The sequence below is a fragment of the Schistocerca nitens genome, chromosome 5 (assembly GCF_023898315.1).
Source record: "Schistocerca nitens isolate TAMUIC-IGC-003100 chromosome 5, iqSchNite1.1, whole genome shotgun sequence".
Lineage (NCBI taxonomy): Eukaryota > Metazoa > Arthropoda > Insecta > Orthoptera > Acrididae > Schistocerca > Schistocerca nitens.
Window position 1 is genome coordinate 520,225,166 of NC_064618.1, and position 16,958 is coordinate 520,242,123.

At 39.4% G+C, this 16,958-nt stretch overlaps 1 protein-coding gene across 2 annotated transcripts in view; it reads left to right on the top strand.

Annotated features, from left to right (window-relative positions):
* Nucleotides 1-3,491: 3,491 nt before the first annotated feature.
* LOC126260182 (transcription factor Sp4-like) overlaps nucleotides 3,492-16,958 on the top strand; it is a 96,278-nt gene continuing 82,811 nt past the window's right edge. The window contains exons 1-4 of one of the 2 annotated variants that reach the window (XM_049957451.1): nucleotides 3,492-3,809; nucleotides 4,076-4,693; nucleotides 4,817-5,069; nucleotides 6,703-6,914. In XM_049957451.1, coding sequence (XP_049813408.1) covers nucleotides 3,750-3,809; nucleotides 4,076-4,693; nucleotides 4,817-5,069; nucleotides 6,703-6,914 — 1,143 coding nt within the window. In that variant the 5' untranslated portion in view covers nucleotides 3,492-3,749. The remainder of the gene's footprint in view (nucleotides 3,810-4,075; nucleotides 4,694-4,816; nucleotides 5,070-6,702; nucleotides 6,915-16,958) is intronic. The other variant, XM_049957452.1, reaches the window with a different exon arrangement.

Consider the following 16,958-nt stretch of genomic DNA (forward strand, 5'->3'; position numbering starts at 1 on the left):
CATTTAACATCAACTCCTGGATAAAGGCTTCCACAGACTTCCACAGACTTTATCGTGCCTTACGGTATGATTTCGTGTTGCTTCTGCAGGGTCTTTCTAATTCATTACACCCCGTCCTATTAGGTTGTTGCATCGGTCTTTTCTTATCTTTTGCAGTCCACCAAGAACTTGCATCGCATGTCTACCATCCATTCCACTGGCTACGTTTTCCGCCCAACTCTACTTAATTTTACTTCCCTCTGTACCCACTGTTTTCTTGCATCGAATTACGCTCACGAGGTGATCTTTTCCGTAGCAAGGAAATGGCATCTGCTCACGTGTTGTAGCTCACTATTAAGATGGCAAATGAAGTTCTGAGCTGTGGTCCGTTTAATCTCTATTACAATCCTGCGTAGTAGTCTATGCTCTGTATCGTCTCCGTATGATGTTGTTTAGGCAATCCCACTGATATTCTTCACAGATGCGTATAATCACATTGCAATTTGCACTTTTCAGCCGTACGAGAGAACAGTACTCTGAGCTAAAGTGAAAGAGAACAGGGGAAGCTCCCCGCAGCACAGGTATTTTCACTTCCCATGAAGTTGCCGTAAGTACCAGTTTTCTTCATGTGACATCATATGTAGCTCTTTATTCTCTGGTGTACTTTTAACCTACGTTTGGTGAGCATAATGCTGAGAAGGTGTCTAGTTTCGTACAAGGAACTACTCTGAGAAACCTGAGAACTACCTTTTTGGCCTAGGCCTTTTATGAACTACTGCAAAAGTGACTGAAGTTCACGAGACTAGTGTGTGAGGAACCCACGCGATTATTAAAAGGTTAATTTGAGCAGTGATACACAACTCCACAAACAGCAGTTTGTACATAGTCCGACAGCTGTTGTCCGTGGCGAGGAAATTGTGATTCTATTTGACCCCTACCGCACTGAGCAGGGACTTCGTAATACATCTAGAACAAATGGGGCCTCACAGAAAACGGCCAGTTTGAGAGCAACGCTTTCCAAACAACAAACCACGTGTGGAGGATTGCCAGGAAAGAAGATCCAGAGATGGCTTCGAGCATTCCATGCAGTTATGATGATCTGGCAGTTCACTTGATCAAGTCCCGTATCAACTCTTTGTGACAAAGGAAGGAAGGGATTGTTGTACATTAAGTATATCTGTATTCAATTTTGTAACTCAGCGTCCTAATTATGTATTATTTGTGCATGTGAAGCATACATGTCTTTGACAACAGAAGTGGACCGCACAAGCAGCCGCTTCACCCAGAGCGATGTATTGTAGGTAGACTATTGACAATCTGAAAATGCATTGGTCGCATGACTTCCGAACTGGCTGCCCCACGTGCAACTTTCCGGCCGCTGTCAAATGCACCAGCACCTCGTGTCTTGGCGCTACCGTTTCTGAGGTGACAAGGCCTTAGACATCACACAAATGCACCATTCTGAACTGTTGTATTCACTTAGGTGGCAACAGCGCTATCTCTAAAACACTGCTGCTTACCTTTCTTGGTTTTCATTTTGAATGTAAACCCATGAACGAGATTACCTGCTACTTGATTGTAAGGTTTTAAGCATATTTTCTTGTGCTTTTTCCAGCAGCTATTGCTAAGAAATACCATTTCTGGCTGACAGATGTGCGAAGTTGTAGTAGTGACCGCTGCTATCATGGCTAGTGGGTGTTTCTCCTTGGCTAGTTACGAATTAGAAGACTCGAAATTAGGTTCACACAAGCGCCAAAAGCATCACAGCACTCAGGAAAGATTATCATTCAGCTTTCATGATCTAGTAGTTTTGTTCTGGAGGTTTTTTTTGTGGGGTACTCACAATTGTCAGATTACTGCGCGTCTTGCCCAGCGGCAGGTTTGCCGGCACGTGTTTAACAAAGCTGTTTGCCGCATAAAAAAGTCGTTAGTTTTGCACTTCTTTTATTTTAGGAACAATAGCATCTTTTCCATCATCGCGTTTTAAAAATACCGCGTCTACTAACCTGCAAAACGTATCGCATACTCCTAAAAGGTTACACTGTCTGCTACGAATCGCATTTCTCTTTCGTTCTCGCTTTAGCAGGCCAATTCCTTCTTTTGCGTCACGCATGAATCACCCTTGTAACGATGATCTGCCACTGCGCCAAAACTCCTCAACTTTTTGTCTTTTATTACTAATTGGTTGATAGATTTGCCTGTATCCTTGTTTTGACGGGAGATTGCTCGCTACTCGCATACGAATTGCACTGCCACTTCTTATTGTTGAGGCTATTTCCTCCAAGTGGCTCAGAAGGAGTTTGGTTACTACTCACGCGTGCCCGACCCCTTACAAACAAACGCTGGTCAGCTTCACTTGCCAGTCAAAAGATATGCATTCTCGTGTCAGGCGCTTCTACGATAACGCTTTCTTTCCCCCTCGTCCGACAACGACCGAAGATCGCCGGCGATGTCCGAAGCTGTGAAAGGCGGCGTGGGATAGCGTGTCTGTGTGTGCGGCGCCTGTGTGTGAGAGAGCTCCGGGCGGAAGGTTATCTTATCGAGGCGGCTATCGGTCCCGCCCCCAGAGCGCTGCCCGAGCGACAGAGACAGCGAGAGGCGAGGTCTGGGAACCACGCCCGGCCGCACGGAGCAAATAGAAAGCCTGGCGGGCCGGCCCGGCCCCGTTATCCCAGCCGAGCGCGCGGGCGGGTGGGCAGATGTTCGACCGCACCAAGGGTGAGCCGAGCCGATCAATGGCAGCGAACCGGGCTCGCCAAGTTACGCGTGTGTCTGCATACCGCATGACGCCATGTTCATTACAGGCAAGCGCAACGCCGTGGCTCATTAAAGATGACGACGTAAAAAGCTGTGTAACATGTTTGACACTGACCTTGTACCACTACAACACTCAGACTCGTTAGCCTGCCAACTAAGAACAAAAGCGGCAGCAAAGAACTCAGTCCTGCCCTTTTTATATTTATCGACAACTGGCTCCTAGTTCTGAGAGATTCCATTGTGATTAACAACAAATTACAAGAACAGGTTCTATTCTTATCAACTAACAGTGTATTTTTGTCTTTTTTGCGAAGGTTTTAGCCACCTATTCACATTATCATTTTAATATCAAACATTCAAAATATGCAATAGAAAGGAAACAGAAGCATAAATAAGGAGCGACTAATATAAATTCCTTTCCTGTATATAACAGTTCCCTCCGCTCGGAGGATGTAATGTACGGGCATATGGCTTTACCACTGTCTCCTCCCCCTGCTAGTCGACGAACTCGCCTCCCTGTCTCTGGCCCCTTTGTCACGAACGTGCGGTTGGCGACGGAAGGAGGAGGTGGGAGGAGGCTGCCACGCTAACCCCGTCGCCCCTAACAAATTTACAAGGCACAGGGTAGGGCATTGTGAGCAACTGCCAATCAGCTATTTCCGTGGGCCCAGCGGGCTGCACCAAGCGGCCGCGTCACGCACGTGTTTCTCCGACGTTGCCGCCCCAAATAGTCCCCGCCCGCCGAATTCCGCCAGCACAATTTATTTTGGTACAAAACTTTCCCAGAATCACCATCTCGCAACTATGTGACAGTATGCATGCGTATGTCCCAGTTAAATCCCGGAAATGCTGTCGAATTTTCAATGTTTTATATTGATTGGCGGAAGGATACACTTGCTGTAGCCTTTTCTCTGAAATACACGCCAGTACGTCTGCGCCATGAGTTGAGAGGTTATACATGTGTCTGAAAAGAGTGAAGATTTTATTTTTGGTGAAGGGTATGTTTTCAGATAATGTCCTCAGCTCATTCCAAAACAAAAGCGGATTACAGTTTGGCTAACTACGCGAACCAGGTAAGCATGCCTTCTTCATGTTATATTGCGAGTGCGCGCGCGCCTACTAGTTTTGTGTGTGTATGTGTGTGTGTGTGTGTGTGTGTGTGTGTGTCCCATTTGGGGCGGGGTGGGAAGTGGGTGTTCCTTCGGAGCTTCTCCGCGAAACACAGGGCGCGCGCGTAATGACGTAGGGCTATCCAAAGTTACCGTGAACCGTAGCTCAGCTGTTCGCCATATGATTGAGATGTTAAACTTACGCATTGTTTTGGGTCTTTTTGATGTAGGAGACTCAGCCGTCCCCTCTCGCACTGCTTGCTGCTACTTGCAGTAAGATTGGTAATACTGCAAGTAAAGAGACGCATCTTGTACAGGAGCAGAAGCAGCAACACGGTGCATCAACGCCAGAAGTTGTGTTGACACTGGACGTGCCGCCGCAATTACAGCAACAACTAGCTACACAAGGACAGCAACAGCAACTGCGCCTACTGAACTCTTTGCAGCAGTTGCATACATCTCAGCCACAACAAACTGACAACAATACAGCGACAACCGTGGCGGGCCTCCAGCAGCAGATAGTGAGAGAGACTATTAGCAGAGAAGCGTTGTCCATCCCAAGTCCCTCCGTGCAAGTACAACAACAACAACAACAGCAGCAGTCCCAGCAACAGCAGCAACAACAACAGCAGCAACCACAAGTTATAACACTTTCTCAGCTACAAAACTTTCTTCCCTTGCAACAGGCAGGACATCACGTGACCCATGTTCAGCCATCGGATAACAATGCCCACAGTCAACAACAAACAACGCAACAGGCTTCTCCATCTGTCAAAGGCTATGTCACCACTTCCACGGCTGCACCCACTGTTGTCTCAGTGCAGGGTGTCCCCGGACAGTTTTTACAGGTTAGGATAAAGTTTAACAGGGTGATAATATATTTTGTTGTTCTTATTTTACGAATTCACGATTCTTCTTTGGTGCGTGTATTACAAGCTTAATTGGCCTTTGTTTTTGTTTATCAACAACAGCAGGGTGCCCAGCTAGTGACAGCTGCAGGGCAGAACCTGGCATACAATGTGGTTCAGCCCATGCAGACAGTTACAGTGGATGGACAGGAGGCTTTGTTTATTCCTGCGATGTCCGCAGGTCAGCATCAGGCTTTACAAATTGCTGGTGGGCAGACGTTAATTACACCTACAGGACAGATTATTAGGGCACCTGGAGTTTTTCCCACAAGCATACTGCAGAACGTAGCGGGCCAGACAGTACAGATGACAAATGGTATGTATAAGGTTGAACTGTCTTTTCTCGTGGGCAGAAAGTACTCATTATCACCATTGATAATTATTTGTTTTGTACGTATTTTTCAAATGTTATTTATAAGCATAATGCTGAAACGTAGATTATGAAAAGAACTATGTTTACGTGAAGTGATTTTTATATTTCAGATGTGTTTATTTAGATAGAAATCCGCTTTGTCTCTTTCTCTCATAAACAAGCTGAGAGTATCTCGGTTTAGGCTTAAGTGTGTGTTAATGTACATTAAGTTTTTCCACAATTTCATATAATGTTTACATTTAAGCTGTTACCTGTTTGTGGCGTCCTTGAGTTTAAACAGTTCCAATTTGACAGATAACATGATGACATTAGGCTACTAGGAGGTTAATTCATGACAAATAATGCACGCTAATATTATTCAGTTGTATATATTGTGGAATCACTATCTCATGGAAAACCTTAAATGACATCATATTTGCCATTGGTTGTACAACTTATTACACTTTTCAGAATTGCAGTTTTGACGTAGGTCATTTACAGTAACATTACCTGTAACTAACATCGTATTCTGGTACATGGTTATTGATATGTGCATTGAGCATGAATCGTATTTCAAGAGTTTTAATCCTGTCTGTTACATCCTGATGGTGTATATAATGACTGCTGACATGAGCTATAGAGGCTGACATAATTTATATTCATTTTATTGATGTTGATAACTGCTTAATTGTCAGCACCTTCAATCATTTGAAAATGATTAAAGGTCAAAATTGTATCATGGAAATTGTAACAAATAGTACAGTCTGTGATGAATATGATGTCATTTAAGAAACTAATGTTATTGTATTTCCTCGCACCTCAATCAGAATGGAAACTCATTGTCAGCCCTTATCACTTGTTTGCTTGTATTTTGATATATCAAACTTATTGTTTAGGTAGTATGCTTAAGGTATTTCGTTAATTGCTTTACCATTTTTGTCACATATAATATTTAAATTTTAAAGTTGTTTGGTTTGTTTATGCTTTAAATCCTTCCTGTTTCACATACTATGTGTTTGAGCATCCTCACAGGAAGGTTGATAGTTTGATTTACTACACACACACACACTTTTTCACATTTCCTCCTCTTTTCTTTCTACAATTAACTCTGTTGTTAAAGAGGGGACATTTTATTTCAAAATGTGAGGTTTCATTGTATTTTATTTGTATTCTGTGGTCTGTTATGATGTTTATATTTGGTACATAGGCTCTCTCTGATAGTATATACATTTTGCTATCATTTTTTTAAAAAAAATATTTAGTATGGCAGTCTATAGGTGATGGTTGTAATATAACGTTTCTAGATTCTAATGCTGCTTATGGAGGTGACTGAAATCAGATTAACTGGTTATAAGGAAAAAATTTCAACATCTGAAAACATGAGATGTATGGTGTGTTTGCATGACAGATTGTATTTTATTGTGAGCAACACATATTAATTCAATTTGTTTGTATCATGTAGTTATAGAAGATATTTCATGTTTCTTTCTAAAGTAACAATTTTGAAATAACTATTGTCAATCTCCTACTTTGGATGAACTCAGTAATATCTTGCAGTGTACTGAGTGTTTGTGTGATTCAGTGTATTTTGTCCCAGGCCAAAATGTGTCAGTCAGGCCAGCAAGCATGCCACAAGTGGTCCAGTTTCCTATGCAGCAAACCATCCCAGTGCAAGTGCCCATTTCAACTGCAAATGGACAGACTGTACTGCAGACCATTCATTTTCCTGTTCAAGCGATTGCAACAGCAATTCCAAATATAGTACAGACTTCGGGCAATCAGATGCAAATGTTACAGCAGCTTGGTCAGGTAAATTGTGCTTGTTCCTCTAATTTTGTGTGCACATATTGTATACCTGTCAGAAGTCACCAATTTAAAACATTCTTTCTTTATCTGTATTTTTTGTATCGTCTATCCTAAAATTCTGCATCTGTTTGAAGTCAGACTGTATCCGGATGTTGTAGAATGTGTATTTCACATACTTGTTTCTTGCATCTGTCAGTGTATCAGCCATTTTTCCTCCTATATCATTTGGATCTCACACATGTTCATTTCATTTATTATTTATGCATTTAAATTCTAACATATTTTTGTAATAGGCCTACTGTATTTAGACACTTTAGCCTCTTCCTTCATAATTTTCGCACTAGCCACTTTTAAACCATTTATTGTATTATGTTTCATGAAGTACAGTTTCAGTCCTATGCAGTTCAACTAGACTGTTTAAAATTACGTGAAAATTATGTTAGGATTAACATTTTGACAGTTTGAGCATTTGGAGATTTTGAGCAGAACTACCATGTTCTACACAGATACACTCTTCAAACTTCTTTTGTTCATCCTACTCTAGCATTGCACACATACAGGTATGGAACTGGTATCCTGTGGGAATTTAATATATTCTCATTTTACTTTCTTTTTATCTAAAAATGTTTTGAAAATAATCTGACATAACAAGATAAAAGATGGCATTTTTTCTTTGTTTGTGAACAATATATGTGTATAACAATATTCAGTGGAGACTTGTCTATGATGTAATACAGCATTTTTTAAGTGTACCTCACAGTTTTTATGTATAACAGAAAGAGTGTTGTATATGGTGTGAATGTAGTCCTTGAGCTTGTGTTAAGGATCTGTCTTGTACAACTACTTTTATTTTGTATTCTCATCTGTTGGTTTTGCCAACTCCCAGCATAATAGTTAACGTCCAGCCTTACCTAGACCTCGGAATATACTACAGCACAGTCTATCACCACAGTCTAGATTTGGAGGACGAAGACTGCCACATTCTTAACTCACTGTTGTGTATTTTGATGTGCAGGCAATAGGAAAGGAAGGCAATTTACCAGGAATTTTGTCTATTATGTCACCAGATTTGCAGCAATAGAAAAGAAAGCTAGTTTACTAATAATCTGGCGTATATTGCCATCCGATGCTCTACATGAACCTCCTCCTCCTCCTCTTTTTTTTTTTAAAGGTACTGAATGCTGCCAGATGTACCTAAACATACTGTACACATCCAAGTTGAGGAATTTTACTCCCAATGGGATGACGTGTCATCACACTGCTATTTGCATGTAAGAGCTTATTCTGTCAAGAGTTTCCAGGATAGTGACTAGAGCAGTGAGATACACAGATGTGTCCCTTGCTTAATGTAAATGTGGTAGTACTAGATTCCTAATTATGGTGAACTGTTACTGATACTGTGTATTATAGGAAACTAACTATACAGGCTGATCTTCAGGAAGCAAGTAAAACGATACGTGTAGCAGTTGTAGTGAACATTTCAGTAGATATAGCTCAAACAGTGCCTCATTACAATCAAAATCATGCATACTTCTGTTGTGGAAGTACTGATAACTTTGAAAGTTGCATGTGACTTTTTTTTTTTATATTGCTACAAGTTTAGTATCATTACATTTACAAACTTCCATGTGTGCCTTCAAATGGGTGAATATAATTTTGGTACTGTCTGCATTAACTTACTTATATCTCACTCCTGTGAAACTGAATTTAGTCTTATATTACACCTTAAGAAAATTTTCCAGTAAGAATTACTTGCATCATTAGCACATTCCACTCTTACTGAACTGCATGCATGTGTTAGTTCACCTCAGAATTTCGAATTCAGTTCATCAGTGTTAATGAACTGCATGCATGTATTAGTTCACCTCAGAATTTTGAATTCAGTTCATCAGTTCTTAATTTGTCAACATCTCAACTCCTGAAGTGGTGTTTCTTGATTGGATAAAGTGTAATTAGATTATAACAGTTTAGGATGAATAAGTGTTCTTGCTTGAATGAAGAAGAAGACATTTCAAATACATGGCACAAAACAGATTCCATTAACACTTTGCCGTCTGCTTGTCTCATACAAATTTATTCACTTGGCACCGGCAGTGCTAATTCAGATTACTTGGCTTGTGACTGTCCTTTCTCGACATTATTGGGAGATTATAAATTGTTACGTTTTACCAATCTCATCGTTAATTCTCATAATTTCTCAATTCTGTTCCCCTACTTTCATGAAATTTCGAGATATACATACGTAAGTAAATAAAAATTTGTTTGTTTCATATATTTGTTTATTTGCATTCACTTTTGTACTTACTATTTCTCTTTCATATGATATGCAGCAAAACAGTCTCCAAGATGTAATGCAGCTCCACAAGGCTTACACATTAAGTTTGTTCTTCTTTTTGTTTTCGGAACGTACAAGGCAGTTTCTTTGTTTTCGTTTTATTCATTTCAGAAATACATAGGCCTATTAGTTGGTGTTGCTTTGTGTGACCAGAAAGTCTATCAACCGGATCGTGATGAGACATATGCGATGTAGTGGCAACCTCCAAGTTTTGCTCTGCACATTCATTGTAATTAATCATATCATCTCTTTCGCCTGCCATGATGAAAGGGCACAAGTACTTATACAAACAAAAAACTTGTTGACATGTGTACCTTATTGTTACCTAAACAGAACACCAACAGAATGCAAAAGATACTAAAGTACTGTCTCTGGCCACTGCACGATACTATGCTCACGACGCCACTGTGGTGTCATCGGCCACTGGGCGATACTATGCACATGACACCACTGTGGTGTCGCCGGCCGTTGACCGCTGTTTCGTGCACGGCACCACTGTGGTGCCGCAGGAAGGCAGAGTGTTAATAATGGTAACAAGACAAAAATTAATATGCAGAGGAATAAATGATCGTGTATCAGTCGGAAGTGACAAAGGGGTATGAGGGTGTACTGAAAAGTAATGTTCCAGAATTTTTTTTAATGAAAAACTCTTACAGCTTTTTAAATAAAACATTTTTTAATTCTTCATCTTTATTGTATGTGTGCACATTAATTTCTCAACATAATCACCCTGGCGACGAACTCGTTTCTCCCAACACGAGACCACTTTGTTGATAATGTCACTGGTGAATGATTGACTTTGTTGACAGAGCCACAACCTCACATCTGTGTGCACTGTTTCATCACAATCAAAGTGAACTATTCAAAGATATTTTTTAAGTTTTGGAAGCAAATGAAAATCGGATGGGGCCAAGTTGAGACTGTATGGAGGATGATCGATGACTGTGAACCCAAGGCGCATTGGATTGTTGCAGTTGTGTGTGATCTGGCATTGTCATGCTGAAGAAGAAGGTGCTCCAAGTGTGGACGAATGTTTTCTGCAGTTAGAAACTTGATTACAGCATGGTGTCTATCATGCACATTGTCATGTTACACGCTACAGTTCAGAGTCCTCTAGGATTAAAGGGTTGCAAATTGCCTCAGGGGAAGTGGGGAAGTCGGTCAAGTAATATGCACGATATGTAATACCTCGACCAGTGTTGAGAGTGGAATACAAAATTTGAAGCCACTATTTTTCAGTGTGCCGTCATATAAATATTACACACATTAATAAGCTATTGTCCACCTGCACACAGACATCACAGAATAATTAGCACAACAAGCTATACTCTGTAACACTCCCACTCTCGTTTCTTGATTTTACAGACTATTGATAGTGACATGCAATTAGGTTGGGACTTTCTTTTGGCAACTAATCTTGTGAACTGACATAGGATACAAGAATAGAACCATCATTTATCTTTTCAAGAATATAGTGAAACTTATGTCTATGTTTTTAGCCCTTTTGTGATGTTTGTTATTGTTTAGCAAGTACAGTCCACTGTAATTGTCCACAAAGAGTTGAGATAGTTGTTCCATGTTGACACAGACCTTCTGCCAGATAGTGTATAGCCACATTATTTCAGTAGTTGCGTCAGATGCTGCAACATACTCTGTTTACATTGTAGATTGGCAGCACATATTTGCCTGCAAGATGTCCAGGTAACAGGTCCACTGATAAATGTGTTGACATAATTGTTATTGAACGATGAATACCAATATCTCCATTAAAATCAGAATCTGGAAATAAATGAAGTTTAAGACAGCTCCCACAGTATTTAATACCTTTGCCTCTTGGAGATATTTTATGATGTGTTTAACAGAGTTTTCCAGGTCCAGGGTTGTTGACAAACTGACACTCTTGACAGACAGAAAACATTGTATCAGATCTTGTCACTTTGAGGTGAAACTCAATGCATCTACAGTCTTTTGAAATATAGTATTTCACATGGATTTCTTGTCTTCGTTAGCTGGGCACTGTCCCAAGTGCAACTATAAACTGTAATTACCAGGTGTTGCTTGAGGCTTACAAATGCTTGATGAACGTGAAGTAGATAAGTCCACTAAGTCCCACATATTAGTTATTGCAAATGAGGACATTTCATCTTTCATTGCTTTGTACCACTTCTTCGGATCTATGGATACCATCACCTCCTTGAAAGTTTATGGTTCATCAATGACTGCTGCGTAGGCCACATAATTTTGGAAATGAATTGGGGGGTGAAGTTCATCACTGTTTGTAAGATTCATTCCATGTTAAGTAAATCTCTCAGTAGCAGAGGGATCTTTATATTGCACGACTACATCTCCATTTTCCACAGGTTATTGAATGATCTTCCATTTCTGTTAGGTAGTTGCATTCTTAAGTAACATTGTTGGTCCTGATTTCTTTTGTTTATGCTCTGGTACTTTAGTTAAGTATCACATCTTGTGGAACAGTTATTTTGATTGTTATAGGACCAGACCACTATAATTTTTGCTGTAGCAAGTATGGCGAACCATTTACTATCAACTTTGATTTGCTTCGAAATTTGGATTGAAACTGTTTGGGAGTATGTATGAAACATTAGCCCCAAACTTAGTCATATGCTTTAATGATGTTTTATTCCCAGACCATTTCTCGAAAGGCATCTTTTCAAAAGTAGACTTACATGGACAGCAATTGAATGTATAGATTGCTTTGTTGACAGCTTGTGATCAAAGTGTCTCTGGAAGACCAGGATCGAGAAGCATTGTGTGAGCTTTTTCCACTGTTGATCTGATGCCATATTCAGCTTTGCCATTCTGCTCTGGTATATATGGTGAAAAAATCTTAAACATGGCTACGAAACAGCAACTGTGTAGATCTGAAGGGGCTGAAAAATCAGCCAACAGTTGCAAAACAAAGGTTTACTAGCCCTTGACCGAGGTTTTGATATTTCTGAAAATATCTTCTTCAGAAGGAGTGGGCTCTAAAAATGTATACAACCAGTTACAAAATTATTTTTACAAACATAACAAAATATTAATAGAAAAATATTTGTGAGGTTTTCTCAATTCTTGTTTTCTCAATTTTTGTATGACAAGAGCCACTTGGCTTCAGCTAATCTATTGTACTATCGTGTGATGTAATAAGTGAGTAGCCTTAACTCACAAATATTTTGCTATTAATTTTTTGTTATGTTTGTAAAAATAATTTTGTAACTGGTTGTATACAGTTTTAGGGCCCAGTCCTTCTGAAGAAGATATTTTTAGAAATATCAAAACCTAGGTCAAGAGCTAACAAACCTTTGTTTTGCAACTGGTCACCTGATTTTCAACCTCTTCAACTTTTAGCTTATTCCTTGTCTGTCTTCTCACAAACTATTGAAACTCTAAGAATACAGAAGCACATCACTTTTGTTCTTACATAAATATACAAATCTATGTTAAGTACAATCATCTTTAAAAATGAAAACAAAAAATAGTTGGGTCCACCTAATGAAGTGAGTAGCATTTTTCCACATACATTGGCACGAACAAATTTTCCTGGAGTACAGACACGGGTTGGTAGATTTAATCTAAATCCCTTTCTGTGTAGCTTACGATCTTAACATCATTCACAAAAGAATAACATTTGAGTTTAAATTTGTAATCAAATCAGTCACCCATTTTCTTCAAATTCCCAAAGTTCGTGTGTCCCACCCTCTTTTTGTGCAAGAACAAAGCTAAGTCGGACAATGTAAGATTTGCTTGTTCAGTGTTTTCCATAGAAATCAACATTCTTTAACATCGATTTTCAGCTTATATACAAACTGCCATTGGATTCTAACTGCATACCTCAGACTTATTGTTGTTGAATAAGCTTTTTAAAATTTTACGGGCTGTTGCTCCCAGTGAAAAACTATTTTTCTTCAAACCATGTACATACAATTTATCCTCCAGTGTACGGGGTATCCATATACAACTTTCTAGCACATTGAACTTGACTGATCCAATACTCTCAGCATAGCCATCTAAATTACCTTCTATCTGAACAGAAATGTTGAACTTCCCAAATAGTTTTAATGCGGAAAAAAGTTCTTTGTGTGAAGTCATGTTTTGATGCAGCGCTGTAAGCAAGCCAAACATTGTCATGATTAGTAACCAAATTGCTTCTAATTTCTACACTGAGAGCATGTTGTTTGGTTTCTTGAATTTCTCTTCATAATTTAACTTTTTTTTTACAGTTGACCTTACAGTAACCTTCCTTGTGACAATAATAGCACTCAACATTCTTCAGAATTTTTGCTAGAATTGCTTTGTGAACACTAAATATTATCTTTTTTGTAATTAATCTTTACAGCAGCGAATGCGTTTCGATTTCTTCAACTTGCAACAAACATTGCTCTTCTTTCAGTAACCTTGCTGATAAATTATTGAAAGTCTGCTTGCTTTCATCACAGAGTTCCCAATTGTAACAAAGAAACTGTACTTTGCCACAAACCAACTAAAACTTTGGCAATGTTGCACAATAGTATCACAGTGTGACATTTTATAATTGAAGAACTTTTGTATCAATGTCATTTTATTTATTACATATTGTTGTTTATGAATTATCTTAAGTTGATTCCACAAACCATTTGCTGTGTGGTGGCACAGATCATAACAGCTTAAATTGGTAAATCCCATATCAGACACTCTATAAGGCATTGCTTTTGCATTAAGCTCATGCCACAGGTTCCATGCCTTTGTGCCTTCATCTGGTCTTACTTGGCTTCTGTCATCAACATTCAGAAATTTCTCATCGTGAAAGGTAATTTCCATTTGATATTTCCATGACTGAAAATTATCTCTGTCAAATTTCTGTACAATGAAGAACTTTGTTGATTCGTCTTTTATGTTTTCATTTTTCAAATGAAAACTCTTGATGTAACTGAACTATTTTTCCCAGACTTGACTGATGCGAGGAAAATAAAATGTTACGCGATTTAAGAAGTGCGTTTTACTGAGCCTGTAACCAATTGGATAGACTGAGTCACATCCCCCCCCCCCCCCCCCCCCCTCACCCAAGAATTATGGGATTCTTTTCAGTTAACTTAAGCCGATTCCTTGTGTTGTGATCATGTATGTGTCTGTTTAATCTTTGCAGTACAGCATTTAAGTCACCACTGTATTGGAGCCTTTAAGTAGTCCATCAGATATCTTCCTACTCTCCATGTGTTTTCATAGTGCTGCTGTTCCTGTATGTTAGAGATAATTCTCAGAGAATTTGACAATCACTTGTGGATACTCTTTGAAACTGCAGATTAGTGATTCCTCAGGCCCTAGGCATCCATATGTTGTTTATCAGTGTGGAGTCTTTCAGCTTCAGAAGGAGTTTCTCAGCTCAAATGCAACGGGATGTTTCTGACCTCTGTTACTTCACCTCATCATATTCCATTTGTAAATGCAACCCTGGGTCTTTAGATTTGTAGTCTGGTTGTCACTTAGGCACCAAGTCACATTACCTGAAAACTAGACTGATTAAAGTTTCTTGTTAGGTGACACTTCGGAACTGAGTTCTTTCAACCAAAACTTTGTACGTCATGTGCAAATTTTCTGGTGTCGCCATTGTCCCAGAAAGAAAACATCAGTCCATTTGTATTGTTTTAATAGAATGAGGTTCATGCATAACTGACTGAGCCTTGACCAAGGAATACTGTGGATGACAGCACTTTAGACACAAGTGACAGACATGGATTCATAAGTAATTTAATTAGAGTAGTAAGTTTTAATAAGATATTCAATATTTGTATTTGAGCATCTGCAGTTTGTGTGTTTTAGTGTTTCTCTGACACTCTTCACATCCAAATTAATGATGTAAAATTCTTGATGACTTACCATTCTGCATTTTGAATCTGTAATGTAGCCTGTCAGTTCAACCTTTCATGAACCCTTGTCCTCCAACAAGGCTGACCTCATTGCACTGGGAAATCGTAGCAGGAAATATCACTAATGAATATGCAGATCTTCATTATCTGATTAGCAACATACATGAATGGGTGTATTTGGTTCATGGTTACACTGTCTGACAATTTTGGCTTATAACTTTTGACTGAGGGGTTTCTTATTTTGTTACATCTGTGCTTTTCCATCATCCATGAAAGTTCCTTTTTTGGTCTTGGCAACATTACATATTGAGATTTCTGCAATTGGGTGATGCAAGTAATAGATGGTGGTCATTTGGTTGTGTACTTCCATTGCTATTGTTGTAGATGTGTGATAAGTGCATTCTTCCAGTTTCCGAGAATTTTTTTTTCCCTAATCAATGTTCTGTGACAAATATGGGATACAAATGCAACTAATTCACATGTGAGTTCTGTACAGAAAGTACCAATGTCTGTTGCTGCACTTTGAGTAAAAATAATGAACTGTGACTATATATTAAAGTGACATGGTTAAAATTAAATATAGCGCACTAAAGAAATGAAATGTCATGTACATCTCATCCATGACACGAGTGCTTTATGATGCTGTCTCCCAAGTTGACCTATTTGTTATATCAAATTGAATATGTAGAGTTGTCTGTAGAATGCTTTTATTTATGGGAACCACCAGAAACAATTAGACAATGGAAAGTTGGGTTAGAATAATAGCAAAATCAGGAAAAAGGTAAGTTGCTACTCATCACATAGAGGAGGCACTGAGTCGCAGACAGACATAATGGAAAGACTGCTAAACATTTAAGCTTTTGGCCAAAAATGTCTTTCTTAGGAAATAGAAAACACATGTGCATTCACACTAGCACAAAACGCGCGCGCCCACACACACACACACACACACACACACACACACACAGAGAGAGAGAGAGAGAGAGAGAGAGAGAGAGAGACTGTCTCTAGCTGCTGTAGCCAGACTGTGGACTGTGACTGTGACTGTGTCTGACGTGAGTCTTGAGGTTGGTGGTGGATGTAGGTGGTACGTAATAGGAAGTTGGAGGGATAGTAGGGTAGGGATGTGGAAAGACATGCTGGCTGTGAGATTGTGCAGGGAACTGGTGGAGACTGAATAGGGCTGCTAGGTGTAAAGTTGTAAGCAAGAAAATAAATATATTAAAAAACAAAGATGCTGTGACTTACCAAACGAGAAAGTGCTGGTAGATAGACACAATAAAAAAAACACACACACACAAATTTCAAGCTTTTGCAGCCCAAGGTTGCTTCATCAGGAAAGAGGGAAGGAGAGGGAAAGATGAAAGGATGTGGGTTTTAAGGGAGAGGGTAAGGAGTCATTCCAATCCCGGGAGCGGAAAGGACTTACCTTAGGGGGGAAAAAAGGACACGCACATGCACGCACACACACACACACACACACACACACACACACACACACGCGCGCACGCTTTGTGTGTGTGTGCGAATGTATACCTTATTGTGCGTTGTTTTCTGCCTGGTCCAAAGTTTGTGATGGATTTTCCTTTTGTCCAATTTCTATATGCCGTACCTACTTATTTAGTGCATTTCCCCATTCGTACTACGGGAATTCCTTAAATTTTCTGAAGATTTCAAGTACTGCATCTGTTTTTTTTAAATTTCTGTCTGTCAGCTTTACTCTAGATTTTCGTTTTTTAGCAGGAATGAATAAACTCTTACCATAAGTTGTTTAAAAAGTATTTGCATTCCATCGCTTTCCTCAAAATCGATGCACACTATTGTTGAGACCGAATTGCTGTCCAGTAACTACCTCCAGGAGAC